Source organism: Pungitius pungitius, chromosome 12 (assembly GCF_949316345.1).
Source record: "Pungitius pungitius chromosome 12, fPunPun2.1, whole genome shotgun sequence".
Classification (NCBI taxonomy): domain Eukaryota; kingdom Metazoa; phylum Chordata; class Actinopteri; order Perciformes; family Gasterosteidae; genus Pungitius; species Pungitius pungitius.
The window spans coordinates 3,165,007-3,183,287 of record NC_084911.1 but is presented as its reverse complement, the minus strand read 5'-3'; the positions used below and the strand labels follow the sequence as shown (position 1 = coordinate 3,183,287).

At 43.4% G+C, this 18,281-nt stretch overlaps 3 protein-coding genes across 8 annotated transcripts; 1 reads left to right on the top strand and 2 right to left on the bottom strand.

The window, feature by feature from the left end:
• Positions 1-89: 89 nt before the first annotated feature.
• Positions 90-8,999, bottom strand: slc6a16a (solute carrier family 6 member 16a). Its single transcript, XM_037475258.2, has 12 exons — positions 8,849-8,999; positions 5,611-5,830; positions 5,265-5,422; positions 4,548-4,674; positions 4,280-4,455; positions 3,817-3,927; positions 3,451-3,692; positions 3,097-3,289; positions 2,091-2,292; positions 1,720-1,879; positions 1,451-1,613; positions 90-1,204 (listed from the first exon to the last, which is right to left on the bottom strand). The coding sequence occupies exons 1-12, from the start codon at positions 8,849-8,851 to the stop codon at positions 851-853; spliced, it is 2,109 nt and encodes a 702-aa protein (XP_037331155.2). The 5' UTR covers positions 8,852-8,999; the 3' UTR covers positions 90-850.
• A 259-nt stretch (positions 9,000-9,258) lies between these two features.
• On the top strand, positions 9,259-15,823 carry eps8l1a (EPS8 signaling adaptor L1a). Of its 2 annotated transcripts, XM_037475260.2 has the most exons (15): positions 9,259-9,557; positions 10,006-10,300; positions 11,070-11,187; positions 11,353-11,411; positions 11,769-11,901; positions 12,562-12,650; positions 12,762-12,836; positions 12,909-13,057; positions 13,145-13,354; positions 13,554-13,662; positions 13,745-13,885; positions 13,998-14,136; positions 14,284-14,443; positions 14,729-14,861; positions 15,201-15,823. In XM_037475260.2, exons 3-15 carry the CDS (start codon positions 11,070-11,072, stop codon positions 15,270-15,272), a joined length of 1,587 nt encoding a protein of 528 aa, XP_037331157.2. In that variant the 5' UTR covers positions 9,259-9,557; positions 10,006-10,300; the 3' UTR covers positions 15,273-15,823. The 2 variants fall into 2 exon arrangements, with proteins under 2 accessions (XP_037331157.2, XP_037331158.2); XM_037475261.2 differs by having other exon boundaries at positions 9,301-10,300; positions 14,001-14,136.
• On the bottom strand, positions 15,643-18,280 carry nme4 (NME/NM23 nucleoside diphosphate kinase 4). 5 transcript variants are annotated; one of them, XM_062566316.1, is made up of 6 exons: positions 18,038-18,280; positions 17,915-17,938; positions 16,912-17,042; positions 16,705-16,833; positions 16,483-16,595; positions 15,643-16,359 (listed from the first exon to the last, which is right to left on the bottom strand). In XM_062566316.1, the coding sequence occupies exons 1-6, from the start codon at positions 18,165-18,167 to the stop codon at positions 16,230-16,232; spliced, it is 657 nt and encodes a 218-aa protein (XP_062422300.1). In that variant the 5' UTR covers positions 18,168-18,280; the 3' UTR covers positions 15,643-16,229. The 5 variants fall into 5 exon arrangements, with proteins under 5 accessions (XP_062422300.1, XP_062422301.1, XP_062422302.1 ...); XM_037475266.2 differs by having other exon boundaries at positions 15,659-16,359; positions 16,732-16,833; positions 18,038-18,275; XM_062566317.1 differs by lacking the exon at positions 17,915-17,938 and having other exon boundaries at positions 15,647-16,359; positions 16,912-17,045; positions 18,038-18,279.
• Position 18,281: the final 1 nt, after the last annotated feature.

Genomic DNA, 18,281 nt, shown 5'->3' with positions numbered 1-18,281 from the left:
ATTAAGTTCATTTTTAATACACATTTTTTTTGAACAATTGAACACACTTTAATTTAATGTTGAGCTTTTTGTGTGTGGCAGATTAAATGTATGAAATCTGCATAACAACATAGTGAAGAGAACTGTATTGGCAGCCAAAATGTTAAAATTTATGACGCTCAACCCAAAGTATTCTGTAAAAGGGTCTTCAGGTCTGTGACAAATTAGCAAAAAGAAACCCACAAAATGTTTTCTTAACCCATAAACATATATATAAATACTATATTTAACTTAAGAAAGCGCAAACAATTTTAGGATTCAAAGGTAAAGTATGGATTTAAAAAAAAGGAAAACACCATTCAGTCAGGTTGCTGCCATCTAGAGGTTTACTGAGTCCTAGTACAGTACAATCATGCTCCACTGAACACACATTTTACATTTGAAAACATGTCTGTGGTCTTGTGAGGTAAAATCATACAAATATAATGTAAAATAAAGTTTTTTAGTTATTTTCAAATCCACACTATGTTACAACAAAAATAAACATACATTTTCACAAATATACACACACACACTAGAATGTTTACATCCTAAGGCACAGATAAAACAATTATAAAGCCTATTTTTGTCCATCGCTGTGATCCTCAAAGAGCCGGTCGACACCGGCAGAAACTAAAGACAATGACAAGTCACTTTCCTACTGTAGAACCTTCCATCAATCCTTTCGCTTTATCAAATACAGCAGCGTGTTAGTTTTTGATGTCTATGCAACACAAAAATTCGTATGTTTATGCCTCTCTTACGGGGTCTTCTACCCGTGCACTTCATCTGAAGTCCAACATATAATCATCTCATCCTCACAAAGCCATGTTCAAACTTCTGTATCCTGTTCATCATCATCGTCATCGTCATCTTCCTCCTCCAGCTGGGGCAAGAGTCGGTAGTTCTCGTGGCCTGTCGGCAGGAAGGCTGCCCTGGGATGAGCCTCGTCCTCCTCGGTGGGGCCCCGGCGAGGGGACTCCAGCTGCTCAGTGGAGCTGCACTTTGTGTAAAACTCACGGTGCGTCTCGTGGCCACCCGCCTCCTCGGCGCGGGTGTCGCCGGCTCTGGGCGTTTTCAACGTGAAATAGACGTAGCCAATGGGCACAGGCAAGCTGGCAAAGACGATCAGCGCGATGATCATGCCGAGAGCCCAACCGGGGTACTCGAGAGTAATCTCAGAGGCCTGAAGAGAAGAGGAGGAAAAGCAAGTCAGAGAGACGCAACCATCCTGCTCAAGAGCCAACTGTCACAATCACTTTGTTAAAAACATTTTAAAAATAATACATATAAAGTGGCTTCAGCTGCATGAAAATCTGCATTTGTTTTTGAGTGCAGCTGGGGAACAAATATAACAAATCTTGGCGAGTACGTCATGTATGTCGTGAACCATAACAAAGGCTTTTGCACAGGATAAAAAGCTGTATCTCACTGTGGTTTGGTTCCAGGCGGTGTACGTGGGCCTTTTAAAGAACATCCGCAACAAACTTGCAGTAAGAAGCCCAACCATCGACAGCAAACAAACATATTTCCAAAGGTATTTGTACACCACTGGAGGGCGCCAATTGAGCATGACTTCGATGTCATCCAGGAAGCTGCAGTGACAGAAAACATCTACAGGAGATAAGGAATAAAACACAAAGAAACCGAGCAGAAATAATTGAACCGTTAACGTTTAGAGTCGGGGGGGGGGTTTCTTACCGATCAGTTCCATAAACCCACGACACACTAATGGTCTCAAAGATTACAACGATGACCAACGGCAGAGTTGCAGAGTAGTCGTCGAACATAGCCACAAAATAGTTGCCGGAGCGCTGCGTGAACAGCAATCCTATCAAGAAGCCCAAAGCACAGCTGGACACTGGGGAACGAAAGGGGACGGAAAGCCGGATGAAGAGACAATTGTAGTCTTTGCAGGTAATGGATTGAATTGTCTTTTAAAAAGAATTTAACCAAAGACAATGTTGACACGGAAAGAAATCGAATTTAACAAAGTACACCTGGACAAAAGTCCTTTGGAACCAAAACGATAAGGGCCTAAAATAAAGAGCGTGTGGGTCTGTTTGCGTTACCAGTGAGTAGCGTCCGGTGACGGCCCAGAAGGCTAAAGTTGTCCATGAGAGGTGTGAGGATTCCCTGCATGGTCCCAAACATGGTGCTGAGGCCCAGGTTGAGCAGCATTAGGAAAAACAGGGTGGACCAGAAGGGGCTGGCGGGGAACAGGGCCATCACCTCTGTGAACGCAATGAACGCCAGGCCTGTGCCCTCGACGCCCTGCGCGCACACACAGGGAAGGAGAACAGAGCCGGAACGAGGACTTGATAAGTTAGAAGGGTCCAAAGACGTGTTGTGATTACATACACGTCCAAAGGAAAACCAAACAGGCAATATTTATGTATAATATTTTATATTTGTTGATATAATCCGCACCATACCAGAAGCACTCCGATGGCAGTCTGCAGTGAGTCAAATAAACACTTTTGGATAAGATAAACCTCTGGATCTGTTAGCGTAGTTGCTTCTTTTCACTCTTCTATCACAGCTTGCTTCCATTTCACCAACTGGATACGGCTTCCCATGTGTTTTATTCCCTCGTAGCAGCTGGATATTCCCGGAGTACCTCACATATTTCTCAGTGGTCATGGAAACTATTGTTATTTTAATATTAACTCAGTTTGAATCCCAGATTGTTTTTCAAGTGAAGAACCCTTTGGAAATATTCTCACTCTCTCTCACTCCTTGAAAAGAGAGTTGTATTAAAAGGTTTCATGGTACTTTATGGATAAACAGCTTCTTGAAATTCAGATTTTCAGTGCGCCGAGGGGGTGGAAAAAGGGTCAACATGCTGTAATGACTTCCACCTTCTGGTCCAAGTAAAAAGTCCTTCAATTTATATTAAAATAGATATTACTAACCCTTCCTTGCAATGTCAAGACAATTGTCGTCTTTGCTCTACTATTTTAACTCTGCTGCTTGCTTCATGGTTTTCTGCGATATTTTCTTCTCCTGACGGTATTTCAGATTTTGTGAAGCATGACACAAAAAGAGAGATGATTTGAAATGATACCTCAGGTGTACCTTATTCATCTCCTCTTCCAGGCTGCAGTCAGTGATGCTAGGACCCACCGCTGAGCTGTGGTGACCGTACCACTCTCTGTATTCAGCTAAAGACACAGAGCTCGGGTCGGTCACGTTGATGCCGGGTCGACCCAGGCCAACCAAGAGCTGAGCAGATTCAAAGGACGGCATCAGGCTCAGAAGACCAAGATTTCTGCAGGACGTTAAGATAAAATACATGTAAAGTTACTTTACTGTATTACAAGGCACCGTATAAACTAAACATTTTGTAAATATTGTGGTAAAGGCTGACGGTTGCACACTGAGGGAAGCGAACATCTGTGCACAGACGCATATAGACGGAGACGTCCGTACTTTGCCACGCAGCGTAATGCGATGTTCTTGGCGCGGAAACCCAGCACGACAAAAACAACCAGCGAGGCCAGAACGGACGTCGCGAAGTTGATGCCTGAGACCATCAGCGCGTCCCTGTGGCAGTTGTTGTGGACGGGATTGTAGGAGGAGTATGCTATGACGGAGCCGTAGCCGAGTCCGAGGGCAAAAAACACTTGTGTAGCAGCCTGGCGCCACACCTGCATGCTCCCCCAGATTTCCAACTAAAAAGGATCACAAAACAAAACCCTTTTAAGTATAAATTAAGGCCATAACTGGAAAAAAACGTTGTCAAGATATTAGATACCAATCAACACACGATTAGCACATGGTGAAATTTGTTCTTACTTTAGGATAAAACATGAAGGTGATTCCTTCCATGGCCCCGTCCAACATCAACCCTCTGATGAGGAAAATAAAGAGAACCACATAGGGGAAGACTGAGGAGAAGTACATCACCTAAGGGTGGGACAAAGAAACGGGAGAGGATTTCTGTGCTTGAGCGTTTTAAAGGAATGGTTTGACAATTAAGAGAAAGATCCGTATCCTTAAAGAGTTAGATGAAAAGACCAAGACCACTAGTTAGCATAGCGTAGCATTTAGGCTGGAAACGGGTACAGGTTTAGCCCGGCTTCGTTTGGAGAAAACAAAATCAAGAAACAAAAACAAATCCTTTTTTTAGAAACGTATTTTTTCTCATCCAACCCTGTGCCAGAACCACCCCCCCCCCACCCCCACCCCCACCCCACCAAAAAAAGATCCCTGCAATTTCCAAATGATTTTTGTTGGTATGCCTCTGGGCTCAACTCACCTTGGCAGAAGACTTGATGCCCTTGATCATCGCCAGAGACACGATCGCCCAGGCCGCCAACAGACAGCCCGTCATGATCGGGTTCAACTCTCCCGATTCGTCGATGGAGTTTGTGATGTTAAGAGCTCTCCGAAACCAGAAATATGACGTCGGGGAAGAACCTGCGCATTCTTTCACTGTGGATTGAGAACACACAGCATTCTGGACCTCAATGGCAACCGCAGTACGCGACACCTTATTTTGGTCAATGCCTCATGTATGTCAGTACCTGTGTCGTTGGTGGTTACATCAGATGGACAGTGCTCCCATGGCAGAGGATACTGAAAAGAATTGCCCATGTAGAACAGGCTCCATGCAATAATAACATTGTAGTAAAGAGCCACGTAAAAACACACCTAGAGGAGATAAAGGATTCATGAATGAGTCACTAACTCAATTGTTAATATTCACACATAAAGTTCTTTGACGATATTAGACACAGTCTGTGCTAACCTGAAAAAGTGTGCCGTCTGTGAAAAGTTATACGTTATGTTGCGTGTGTCACGTGTGCACAGACAGTTCTTGGGGACTCTGTGGTTTGCCTTGTTTCGTCTGAATAGTGTTTTGCAAACAAACTTCCAGCGATACAGCTCACTGCTGTACTTAAGTACACACACGCAGTGCTAATAATAAAAAGAATGTTGGGACGAAGACATTTGTGCTTATAAATCTGTTATCAAAGAGACTCAAATCCAAAATATTTATAATGAACCAATCTTTAAAACCCAAACAGGTAAAAGTCAACCAGATACCGAACCACGGCGGGGCGACCATGGCATACGAGTGATGGCGTTTGTGTGGATGGACGATGGATGTCATTGCCCCTCCATTCTGCCCCCACCAACAAATGAGCCAAATAACAACTTTTCATTCCGCCATTAAAATCACAAAAACCCCAAAACCAGAACGAAATAATGGGAAAAGAAAAAGAGAATTGGACTCTCACAATGCAGCTGGAGTAGCCGATCCCGGCCAGCTTCGGGGAGATGTGCTTCCACACGCCGATGCTCCCTTGGCGAATGCTTTGGCCAGCCGCCAACTCCATGAAAAACAGCGGAACTCCCACAATTATTAAAAGAAACACATAGAGCAGCATGAAGGCCCCTGGAAGGAGGCAAGGAAGACTTTAAAGACGTGAGGGCAACGTGTCGTTCTGTCGTTGGGTTTTTATAATGCAGAAGAATACCACCCCCTCCCCCCCTCCCGTGAGCCACCAGCGTGAGGAGAGCTGCTGCCATGTGTCCGTCAAAACTACAGGGCTAAAAAAACTGCGGGAAAATCGAGACACTCACCGCCTCCATTTTGGTGGCAAAGGTATGGGAACCTCCACACGTTGCCGAGGCCCACGCTGAACCCCACCTGTGCCAACACGTACTGGACCTTAGAGTCCCACGCGGGTCGGTCGGCGTCGCATGTCTCAACGCCATCTGGATCTCGCCCCGCTGTAAGCTGCGTTTCAGACTGACCCAACCAGGCTGGAGTCTCGCCGCTGTCCAGGGGAGGTTTCTCCGCCTTGCATAAACAAAGAGGAACAATATTGACACAGAGACGGTCAATGTGGTATTTCATGCCAAGAAAAGAGGACGAAAGTATATGTCCACACGTTTTAGCACCCCATGCAACCCCTTTACTATGTCTGCAGATACACAAGAACCACCTATCGCTCATAAGTCATATGACAAGAAATAATATGAGCATGTGAAAGGTGAGAGGTCTCCAACATTGACCGCCCATATGAAAACCCCATTGTAACGTGTAGCCGCCGAACTCCAAATGTATAAATAAACATGGATGATTTGCTGCATGTGGGAAATATACAGAGACACTGTGTCCGAAAAGCTGGTGAATGTTATCAGATCACCAGGCCTCACTTGAACTACACACTGACTTGGCTCACGTCGGGGGGAGCAGGATCCCAAATGGCCTCACGTGTGTGCGCCGGCCAAGCTGACTCCAGAATACGCTAGAATCAGCTGCTGAGAACGGAAAACTACCGCTGGTGTTTGACCCAGAGGAGCACTTGACTGTTCAGGTCACATGCACGGGGGGAGATACGTCAGGTGATTGCCCGAAAACACACACACACACACACACACACACACACGTAGAGTGACACAAATATATGTGCGCTCACACATGAACAGAAGGGAAGGGAATAGCAGCAGCCACGAGGCATGTCGGAGGGTGAAGGAGGGATAGTCTTTGGCGTTGTGAAGTGGGTGGGAGCATTGAGGGGGGGGGGAGGTGTTCGGCTAGCATTGGCTCACACTGTGGGTGGTGCTGATGTGCCTGGCGCACCATGTGGTGCGTGGAGTTGGTAACAAGGCACGGGGCCTGCTATGAAAAGCCCATGAGGATTTTTCTTTTAAGTCAACCTTTTGAGGACAAATATATCAAAGACTCAAACTTTTGTTGTCACAGTGGTGACGTGTCAGTCGAACACCCTCTAACACGCACTTCTGGAGCTGAAACAATGAAAGTCAATTGATTGATACGTCAGTAATTGGGAAAACGATCAGCTGCAATTATGATAATCAAGTCAACCATTACAAATCAATGTTATTTATTCATTTCACTGCTTCCGGGTTCTTTGGGTTTGGGATTTTTAATCAGGGATTAATTAAACATTAATTGTGGAAAACAATTGCTGGTTGAAGCCCTCAAGATTTAGCTAACCTTGAATAGGTATTGACCAAGGTTACCTTAATCAGACTCTGTGTTACACTGAACTGATAAAGTCTAGCTATCAGGTGTGTGGTGTTCCTCTTTCTTTTCATAGAAAACACAGTGGTTGTTCATGTATTTCTCAGCCAGGGTCTATCTCGGGTACAAGTTGGAAACCACACGTCTGTCCTCACTGAACAGCAATAGAAAATACACAAAGACCCAAACACCCCTGTGTTTAACAACCAAAACATACTTAAAGAAAGGAGATTTTTAAGACTGTTACGCTGGAAAAACTCTAAAAGTGGAGTATATTGTTATTGATTGCTGTGCTCTTGTGATTTAACACCATAACTGCTATCCAATAAAACAGAAGCATTTTAATTTATTTTAAAAGGGATGGTCAAATGAATTGTCATTGGTGTGTATTATAAGAACATTACTACATTGTAACTATTTATTAAACTAGTTAATAAATAAATGAGCTTAGTTAAAAAAAAAACACTTTCACTACATGTTCTCTTCAGATTCCTCAAGAAAACAAACTTTAATGATTTTAAATGACCAGAATAGTAACCCCACAAAATCCCTGTATTTACACAGTAAATACAGTAACCAAATGAAACTGGTATGCAGCTGCGGTGGTGTACAAATAAACTCTAAATAAATGTTTTTCTAAAAATACCTTACACATTGGTAAGACATAATGCCTAATAAAAATTCCAAAAGAAAAGTACAGGACTTGTAATATGAAGTTGCAATATGTCACCTGTATAGTATTTGTTTTTAGGTGTTCACACATAATGTGGCTGAATGCTTTAAAAAGCACGGCACACGCCAGCCTTCTGCCAACAGACAGAATAAAGTCTCTTTATTCACATTCACATGTTTTTTTCTATCTTTGGTAACATTTACGCAGGACCTTTGAGTGAGACTGAAGTCGTAAGGCTCAAGAGTAAATGAAACCATCACACTCACATCGTGCCATTTGGTTTCTAGTAACACATCTTTGGTTTAAAAATAAACGAGGAATGAGGCTAAAAATGACACATCTTGTCAACATTTAGAATGTAGCATTCTGCTGTCAAATGAATCAGAGTTTGTGTAACTTTCTCTTCCTACCCCAACATGCTTTGGGTCTTGAATCTATAACAGTTTACATTGTTCTAAAGGAAAAGAACCAACACCTTGCACAGATAAACAAACAGCTTTACACATACCATCGGCTTTTCTTATCACACTCTCACACACACACACACACCCTAGTATTACTCTACTGGTATAGTATTGTAGCTGTCAATCATGAAACCACTCACCAAATTCCCTCTTTAGTAGCTCATTGCCAATGGATACCATGAAAATACGAGTCATTAAATACAATTTACGCTACATGCTGGCTTCAGTGAAGTTTGTCGGGTTGGTGGATGGTTGCACAACACTTCAGTCACACTTCAAAAATGAAACAATGATTATGAATTTAAATGTGAAGTGGTTCCCATCCACATAAGACCTATGGGAGAAATTGTTATCAATGTTGTAGTCAGAGCTAAGAGTGAAGGGACACATCACCATGCACCTTATATTGAAATAATAATAATAGAAATGTGTAGCTATGTAACATAGCTTTTAGTTTTTTTTTAAACAAATGCACAGAAGATCAGCTGCATAGCAAAGATTATCCACGCCGCAGCCATAAAGCCTTTTCGTGACGCGGTACAAGTAACAAAGGAGTCTATAGATCACCCCCAACCTTTGACAACAACACTTTACGAGCAAAACCCCCAGTGAAGCAAAAGACAGAAGCAAACAATAACAGCACTCGTATATTTAAATATGAAAGGCCCTTCAGGCGTCGGTGTGACGTACCATGCTGCCTGCACGCGCCAACAGAGGACCCACGAGCTTTTCCACAAGTGCTGGAGTTGGTTTTCTCTGCTCGTCACTTTTTATGTACCTCCCCTCCGCCTCCTCCTCCTCCTCACCCCCCTTTTTTAACACAACGCCGATCCTATGGTTGGGTTAGATCATAATCTGGGTAACAAACAGCTTGCCGGAACGTCTCGCGCAGACGGGTTGTTTTCGCGGACACGTTTCCTGCGCTGTGGGGCCAAACTTTCTCGTCGCCAAGCCGAGGAGACGCGAAGGAGAGAAGTTACTGCAGAAGAAGCCAATGGGAGGGACGAGGAGGGTCGAGCTGCCCTTCCACCAAAAACTTTTCATGGAGGGGGGGGGGGGGGGAACAACCCGCTGCTGAACGTTCCTTTGTGCGGCCAGTAGGTGTGACAGAAACACCGCTGAAGAGGGTTTTGCGCAATGACATGTGGTCAAAGTCATTGCACTGCTTTGGAATGGATTTAAAATCTGAAAGAAAAAGCGGATTAGAACTGCGTGTGTATTTGTGCGATTGTGGTCAAGGCTTTGCCTGCATCTTTACTAAAAAAGTAAAGTCAAGAGATTGCGGAATAAAAATGCATTAAAATAATGCGCGCCAAATGTATATATTTACCAGTCCCCGGTGACACGAAGAGACAACATGACTTCACGCTTCTTGTTCGCACAAATGGAAAACAAATCGGTAAATTGGCACAACTTCAGGAGTCTTTTTCTGAGGAATGTCTAGGGTTAACATGAATCATTGTCGTGAAGACATACAGTATAGGCTCATTGCTGGAGGGACATCAACGATGATGTCTCTGATGTCCTCTAACGAACAGTTGAGGTCACTGTTCACCAACTAGCTTTCCCAAAAGCCACGATCCTACTTCCTGTTCTTGTAACCAGGTGTACCTCATGTTGTACTATCAGAGACCAAGGTTTATTTTAGACAGGCTTTGACCCAACATATTATACCTACTATTATTGGAATGTTTTTCAAAACATTTTTTGACTTCATATTTCTTGACTGTTTTTCTTTCCATGACATTTGTTCTACCCAACATATTTTTTTTCCAAAACATTTTGTTAACTATTATTTTGTTACTTTCCATGACATTTGTCATTGACCTCATTTTTTTTTATTTCAGCTCTGAGCCTTAGATTGGCTTAGTCTAAAATGAAACTGTATGCACAAAGATGCAGAAAGAACATTGGGAGGAAGGGAGCATGTGTGTGTGTGTGCGTGTGTGTGTGTGTGTTTTCAGAGAACCAGAGGAGGGTGAAAGCAACGCAGATTGACTACGAAAGAGAAGCTCAACTCGTTTTTCCCGTTTCTGCATATCTCAACAAGGTGGGACGTCTTTGTGGATCTTAACCCAGTATCATACAACTCGGCGTGAGGATTGGTCTCTGTGCCATGATTGAAACCAACGACCCTAAAAGGTACAGTAATGTATCTAAATGATAAGTGTTGATCTTACGCAGTGTTGTTTTGTGTTTGTGAATATCTGTGTGTTAGTGAGACCAGCTCACTTGTTTGTGTCAGTATTATAGTGCTCAGAGACTTTTGAAGCAGCTTCACTTCATCTCGACCCCGTTAGAACATTTCATAATTTGTGATTGTGTGAAAGGCTTTTTCTGCGTGTTTTTCTGTGCCTATTCTGTGCATTTTATGAAAAAATGTTAATGATTCAAAACAGTTAATGCCATATTAACTGCTTTAACAGTATGTTGGAAGACAATGGATGACAAAGGAACTAGAAGGTAGATGAGCCACAAGACATGTCAAAGATCCAATGTGTTTGCATAGCAAACACTTATATTCAACAGGCACAGTTTATTTAGCTACATTGGGTGGTTGTGTTGTCTGCGTAGCATGTCAATTATGTCCGTGTTTTTTCCTGTCAGGTGTATGTGTCACTCACACCCTCGCCGAAGAACGGATGTACATACTTAGCATTCTTACAATTAGCTTGTGGAATGTGGAAATAATGTAAAGTCATTCATCCTCTATGAATACATTGAAACATATATAGATTAGTTCAATTAGAAAAATATAAACATTTAATATAAGCAAGGTATGATTCACAAGAACGTCAATAACGTACAGATTCGGATGGTAATAAAAGAGATGTTAAAACATCACACAAAAGGTGGAATCGAAGTAAATGTGTGTGCATGATTTGACTCTGTCTGCATTCATACACCACAGATGTCTACATTGCCGCCTCCGGTGGCCCCTAGAAAGCATTCAAGTGTCCGAGTCGGGTTAAATCCTGGGGAGCAGCTTCCTCCTGGTGGTCTGAAAAGCAACACAAGCATCTACAAAGGTACAGTAAATCCATCTGCTTGATGTGTACGTGTGTACATACGCTGCGTCATACTACTCTGCGGACAGTATCCTACTTCATATTGACACAAAATAGCAGACTTTAGGATTTTGTGTAAATTCTGTCAATTTTTTGCTTTAATGGTTTTGTTCTTCCTCTGCTCAGAGAAACGTGCCATTGAGAAGTCCAGCTATACGTCCCGACTGAATGCAGAGAGAGAATTGGTACGTACGTGTACAGATCATTTTTCATGCATGTATGCTGACTAAAGGGTTTGCGTATCAAGCTTGCAAATAATCAATAATAGTTTAAATTCAAAAGCACAAGGTAAAAAAATCTTAGACAGCATGTGGTCCCGTATCATTATAAACCACATACTGTATTTATTCAAAAACATAAATGTTTGTTTTCATTCTTGAGTGTGTCCAGAATGTATATGTTTAGCACACTGGTCAAGTTTTGACGAGGTGTAGAGCAAAAAGACGCTACTAAGACTTCAGGAAATATTACAGCTTTTTACTTCCTTGTTGGTTGCTTAATCAACTAAATGTAAATGGATAAGACATGCTGTGTCTTTCCAGGAGTCTATGAACCACTGCTTTGACGATGTGGAGCGATTCATGGCTCGCCTGCAGCAGACAGCCGAGGCCCAGAGCGTTCTCAAGCAGCGGACCAGCAAGAGAAACAAAAAGAGCAAGAGGAAGGACCAAGATGGTGAGATTTTTTACTGAAATATCACGGTAGTCGTGATTTAATGAACTAAATACTTTGACTTACCTTCACGTTGAATGTTACATTTAGGGTGGAAGTTTGAAAGAGGTGTAGGTGGCAGAGAGGGGCAGTTAAAAAAAGTTGGTGAATCTTTGGCTCCTGGTGGAGGAAGGAAACTATTAGCACACTACTTTACGGAAAGATTGACCACTGAGACAATGTTTTTTATTTCAACAAATCGGTGATTGCCTAATTAAAGCGTTTTATCCTGTCTTGTTTGCATGAACCTGATATCAAAGGCCATCCAATGTCTTTTTACACTATTCCTAACCTCAAGGGGTATTTTCACTGTGACGTGAAGATTATTACAAACAACAGTAAGGACGTTGTTTTCCCAGTGATCCCAGTTAAGGCTAAAGCCAATGATTGTAGGAAATAGAAGATTGTTATCAGTCACCAGTAGATTTATTTAGTCAATGTACTTTCTGGAACATACTTAAACTGCACTCGCCACCTATACTTTTGTCTGTTTTTGTTATTCTTTTTGGATTATTTATTTATTTTGCTAATGGTGTTGAAAAACTCCTTCACATGGCAGTTTGTAGTTAATTGAATAACTCGCAAATGTTGATGACCTGATATTAAGTTTAAATCCATCTGCAGATAGTTTGTTGGCCCTGAAAGCTCACCCTCCAACAGAGAATGAATTTGTGGACCTCTTTCAGAAAATCAAGTATTCCCTCTGCCTGCTGGTAAGATAAAAACAGTCATAATAGAGCATTGATTAACTCTGGAAATGTACAATTGTGATACAACCGGTGACGATGAAACGGTAAATAAGTCCATTTTGCTGGTTTATTCAGGACCGCCTCAAGTCATCCATTGCAGAGCCTGATGCACCAGAGCTGCTTCATCACATCTTTGTTCCTCTCAGCCTGGTGAGTCCTTCTATCGTTGAGTAGATATCTCTCTCTCTCTGATACAGAGTGTAGAAACCGTCTCTCTCACAGATGGTAAAAACGACTGGAGGGCCAGCGCTAGCAGCATCAGTGGCCAGTCCTGCAATGACCATTGGTGCTGTATCACTGCTCCAACGTCATCTAATCGCAGAGGAAAAGGAGCTGTGGACTTCATTGGGGCCCTGCTGGACTTCATCTCGGTACGTGTTCATGCGCACGCGTGTTTGCGGGTGTAAACCTTGGTTTCAGAGTGTCGCTCCAACAATACTCTCTTTCCCTCCATTCAGTTCACACCTTAATGTGTCCGTGCCTCCATACTCGCCCGTCTTCATAGACGGGTGGAAGCCTCAGGCCCGTGACTCAGCGGGCCAGCCCTTTGAAGATCCCATCGAGTCACAGCACAAACGAGACGCTTTCCAGGAAAGCAGGAAAGCAAAACTCGCACAGGATCAAGTTCGACAGACAGCGCAGCATCCGGGTGAAGGCAAGGGTGACGTGTAAGTCCGTAGGCCTCGGGAAAAGCATCACACAGCTTTACGTTAAAGCAAAAGTGACAATGACAACAGAATCAACTCACAAATGTCTGCAATTTTACAATTTACTGCGCCGTAAAATCGCCCCGAGGTAATGAGGTCTATTACCGGACTCCCCCTCCCTTGTTAATTGGTTTGTTTTTGGCACATGACTTTTGAGCAGAGCAGAAAAGGGGCTCCCCCCAGCGGAGGGCAGACTTTACTGCTGCACTTACGACTTTGTGGCCAGAAACAGCAGTGAACTATCTGTGCTGCAAGGAGAAACCCTAGAGGTACGCATCCATAATTACAACCAGGGATTGGAATAGTAGTATTTTTCCAATGTATAACACTGCTTCACTCTTCTTTCTTTAGCACATTAGCTCGTCAAACAAATGGTGGAAGTGTCGAAATCGCTTTGACCAGATAGGATTCGTGCCCTCGAATATCCTGGAGCCTCAGTCCGCTCTGAATAACCGTGGGAGAAAGAGCCCGGTGGTGCGCAGGGAGTCAAAGGTACGAGAGCGGACACAACGAGGCAGCGATTCAAATGTTGCACACACTGTAGCTTCTTGCCTCATGCAATCCAACTGTTTTTTTTTTCTTCATTACTGCTATTGCTCAAAAGAAGATTCCCATCCCCACTCCGGCAAGGTACTCCTTATATGCTCCATCAAGCTCAGATGGGACCCGTTCTAAAGCCACGATCCCACTGCGATCGCAGAGCATGCTTTTACCGTCAACACAGGGGCAAGACGGTAACCAAGGTAACGCGTACATGCATTCTTAAATCAGCAACGGTGGATCATAGCATGGACTTGTTATAATATAAAGAGTAGTGCAGTTAGAAATGTCTCTCATCCCTCACTTAAGTGATGCTGATCTTGAATTGGAGAAATGTTTGATGTTTGCAGTCATGGTAGTGAACGATGAGCTTCTTCGGCGGTTGGCGGTGAGAAGAGACTCCTTGCGCCCGCCGGTGGTCCCGCCCTCGGCCGACATTACCCCCCTGAACTACCACTCGCCGCCCGCCGACGTGGAGGCCTGGCTGAACACCAAGGACTTCAGTCAACGGTGAGTTGTGACCTGATCCAGGACCAGGCCAGCTGGTGGAAGGTTTCCATTTATGCCGCATCTCATTCTCAAAATCTACCGGGGAATATCAAGAGAGTTGTGTCAGCTGTGAACAGAGGTCAACTTAAGTTTAACTTAAACCGTCAGTGAGGAAGACTTTGAACGAGCAAGTGAAGGATCGACTGGAGTAAGATGGCTTTGGAACTTGTATCCAGGTCAAATGTGAGCGCTGGCAGTTACAGCTTTTATAATGTTTAAATCGAGGTATTTTGTGGCCTCTTCCAGGACGGTTCAGACACTGGCCGTCTTGAATGGAGCGCAGCTTTTCGCGCTGCAGAAGGAGGAGCTGCGCGCGGTGGCACCGGAGGAAGGAGCCAGGGTCCACGGGCAGATCACGGCGCAAAAGGCGCTTCTCGAGGTTTGTCCATTTGTTTTTTTTTTGCGCCAGTGTGTTTTCCGTGTTGATGTGTGGGTTTGTGAGGTCATTCGTCGGTTGTTTGTTCAGCCTTGACTTGTGAACAGACTTGGGTCATTTTAATACACTGTTACCTACATTGACGAAAGAGGATTCACTTTTCAACTTACAAAACTAAAACATACAATTTAGTCGGTAAAAAGCTCATAGCTAGTTCCACAGGAGAGATTTTAAAGTAATTGCTAGATAGCCTTATTGTTCTTGGTCTTCAGGAATTTCTTAAAATAATATCAATGTGATAATTTGTTAAACACACATTTTGTTCTATTGCATTCTACTCAGGACGTGCACAAAGCTACTGAACTGAAGACGGCGATGGAGAAGCAAAACCTGAAGATTGGCCTGAAATCATAATAATTTAGTGTGACGCAATACTGATCAATGGAGCCACCGGTCGTGTAGCATGTAGAGCTGTATGCTCACTGATCTTCCAGATTGATTTTAATGTTTGATCATGTGTGCAGTTATATATAGATGCTCCAGATTGTTCAACACAATCAAGCCGTGGTACAAGTAAAGCTCACTCTCTGATGGCTACAATTTGACTTCATAGAAGTGACACTGGGGGCAGCAAACTGAAGTCATTTTTTCCATTGAATGAAGAATAAAAAAAGCGACACTGAAGATGCCAACATGGATTAAATTTAAATGTCACATTAATAGCAGGGAGAGGTGAATCATCACGTTACTTTAGGACATTTATTAACGGTAAAAGCACATTTTAGAATCAACATTGACCATTAACCATTTCCAACCGAAGTTTAGAGCTCCACTCTCTTATTTGATTTATTTATTCTTTTAAACAGAGGTAGAAGGATTACTTGACAATTTCATAAATGTACCTAAATCCCGTAGAACTGAAACAATTTAAGTGAAATAATTACACAACAAACTCATAGCACCACTATGATAAAAATGTTTAGTATGTGTATTACCTCCTATCTCATGTGCATATCATCTGTAAATTAGGGAACAATTCATTCATCTTGCATTCGTGTTTAATTAAGGTCATCCACTAAGGGTAGACACAACACCTCAATGTTTGCATGTAGTGATAAAATACATCTCATCCTGACAAACTCCTTCCACTGCTGCTTCAACCAAGGATGTTGCAGGTCTCCATTTGCATGCAGCTAATAGTATAATTGGTTTATTAAAAAAGAAGAAAAAAAAATCACCTTTGTGCCAAAATAATCTTTGTGACTTTAAGTGCACTTACTGAGGTAAATTATTTGACAGACAGATCCCTGAGCAGCAGGAGCAGAAGTACCGTTACTGATTCTCACTGCGTCCGTGTCGAAGCCGTAGACTTCAGGCCTTAGCATCTTCACAGGTGATGGTCTGGTCACAGCACTCCCACTTCAGGAGTTCTTTACTGTGGAACCACAGCTGGATCTCCCTCTGAGCCCCTTCCGGTGAATCACTGGCATGAACCACATTCCTTTAAATGACCAACAGAAAACCTTATTTTACTTTGGGAAAAGTCACATGCAATATCTAGAAGGAGGTGTTGTCATGCAATTGTTGCTTAATTGTCGCTTTAGATAAAATGAGATCATGTTACCTGCTGACATGAAAGCTGAAATCTCCTCTGACTGTGCCTGCCTGGGCCTCGGCTGGGTTGGTATGTCCCACCATTGTACGAGATGTCTGGACCACCTTGTGACCTTCCCACACCTACATTTAACAGAAAACTCAGATATTAGCAGGTTCAAGCCTGAAATAGTGCATTTCTAAATATGTGACAGCATTCATTTTTGAAAACAACTCAAAAACACTACTTTACTAATATTAGAGACGAGAGGAACGTCACCATGACAACAACGGGCCCTGAGCTCATGTAATCCAGCAGACTGGGGTAGAAGGGCTTAGTCCTCAGGTCACAGTAGTGCTGAGACAGGAGATCCTCAGACACCTTCCGCACAGAGACAGAAATGAAACAAAGAACACACCACAATAACTTGAACAAACGACTTCGTGCAGACTTCTTCACCTGCAACATTTTCAGTCCGACCAGCTTGAAGCCCCGCTGCTCAAAGCGCTGCATTATCTGCCCCACAAGGCGACGTTGAACTCCATCTGGCTTTATGGCGATGAGAGTCCGCTCCCTCTCGCCTGGGACAGCTGCTGGGACAGAAACCGTAAGAGAAAAAAGTAGTAAATCCTTAATGTGAAGAAACGTACGGAAATCAATGTTAAAATTCTCCTCTAGCAAAACAAAAATACATATAGACGTTGATACTTTAATGTGCAAGCAATGATCATTTCAGCTAATTCAATTAACCTCGAACAATAAACATCAGCTGTTGGGTTGATTTTTTTTTACTTTGTAAAACTTGAATCTAAAGCAGACACACAGTGGACCAAAGGGGACACATGTTTACTCAAAGTCTACTGCTTGCAGGAGCACATCCAAAACACACAAACACATTGGAACGCGTGCACGTCGGTCTACAAACACAGATCAACTGGGCACACCGGATATTGTTTGGATAAATTGTTGCGCACCGCACAGCAGCTAATGAATGACCGCATGCAATCAATACACACGTGACCCGCCACGGGACCGACTTGAAATCCGCCTGTTACGAGAAAAGTAGGAAGAATCTTCGAGTAGCTGCATGGAAGTTTACCCCCCCCCCCCCCACACACACACACACCTGAGAAAAAGCTTCTGGTCACGTATCTGGAGAGCATCTAATACCCCGCAGATTAACAGCCTTTGACCTCGATCCAGTTCACGACCCCCTCGAGTTCGGCAAGCGCATTTGTTTTAAACGTGTCACCGTTTGGGTTGCAAATAGAACTCCAAGTAGCCCACAGTCTTTTTCAATCTTAATATTGTTCAACGTAAACAATTTGAAAAAGGCAGGAAAACGCGCGTGTGTGTGTGTGTGTGTGTGTGTGTGTGTGTGTGTGTGTGTGTGTGTGTGTGTGTGTGTGTGTGTGTGTGTGTGTTAAACTGACAGTTAGTAGGTTAACCGGGTCCGAGTTACCTATTGAGTGAAACGTGATCCTTCCTGAGGAAAAGAAACAATGTTGCCCAATGTTGCGTGTCAGAAAAAGAGTGGAAACGGACACACAAGTTCTCACCGACCAGTTGACGAACATTCACTTACTTGATTTGTTCCGGTGTCCCGCAGCTCCAGCGGGCAGCGCGGCCGGCACCAAACTTTTGGCGTTTCCTTGATTTCCGGAATAAAAGTGCTGGAGAAGCCTCTTAAAAACGGACCTCTGCAGCAGGAGCATGTTGCGACGCGTCCAGCGAGCCTCTCGAGACACAAGTCAGACCGTGTCAGTCAGAACTCATTAGTCATCCCACTGTCTGCCAACCGCCCCGGTGGTCGATCAAACATGTTTGTG

Coding starts and splice junctions, on each gene's coding strand:
- eps8l1a (XM_037475260.2), top strand. CDS start 11,070: ATGTCTACATTGCCGCCTCCGGTGGCCCCTAGAAAGCATTCAAGTGTC. Junction 11,188..11,352: donor CAACACAAGCATCTACAAAG/GTACAGTAAATC, acceptor TCCTCTGCTCAG/AGAAACGTGCCATTGAGAAG. Junction 13,886..13,997: donor TGGTGCGCAGGGAGTCAAAG/GTACGAGAGCGG, acceptor ATTGCTCAAAAG/AAGATTCCCATCCCCACTCC.
- slc6a16a (XM_037475258.2), bottom strand. Junction 4,675..5,264: donor TCGGCTACTCCAGCTGCATT/GTGAGAGTCCAA, acceptor TATCTCCTCTAG/GTGTGTTTTTACGTGGCTCT. Junction 3,928..4,279: donor GCATCAAGTCTTCTGCCAAG/GTGAGTTGAGCC, acceptor TCCCACCCTTAG/GTGATGTACTTCTCCTCAGT.
- nme4 (XM_062566316.1), bottom strand. CDS start 18,167: ATGCTCCTGCTGCAGAGGTCCGTTTTTAAGAGGCTTCTCCAGCACTTT. Junction 17,939..18,037: donor GGGACACCGGAACAAATCAA/GTAAGTGAATGT, acceptor TCTTTTCCTCAG/GAAGGATCACGTTTCACTCA. Junction 16,360..16,482: donor TTCAGCTTTCATGTCAGCAG/GTAACATGATCT, acceptor GGTCATTTAAAG/GAATGTGGTTCATGCCAGTG.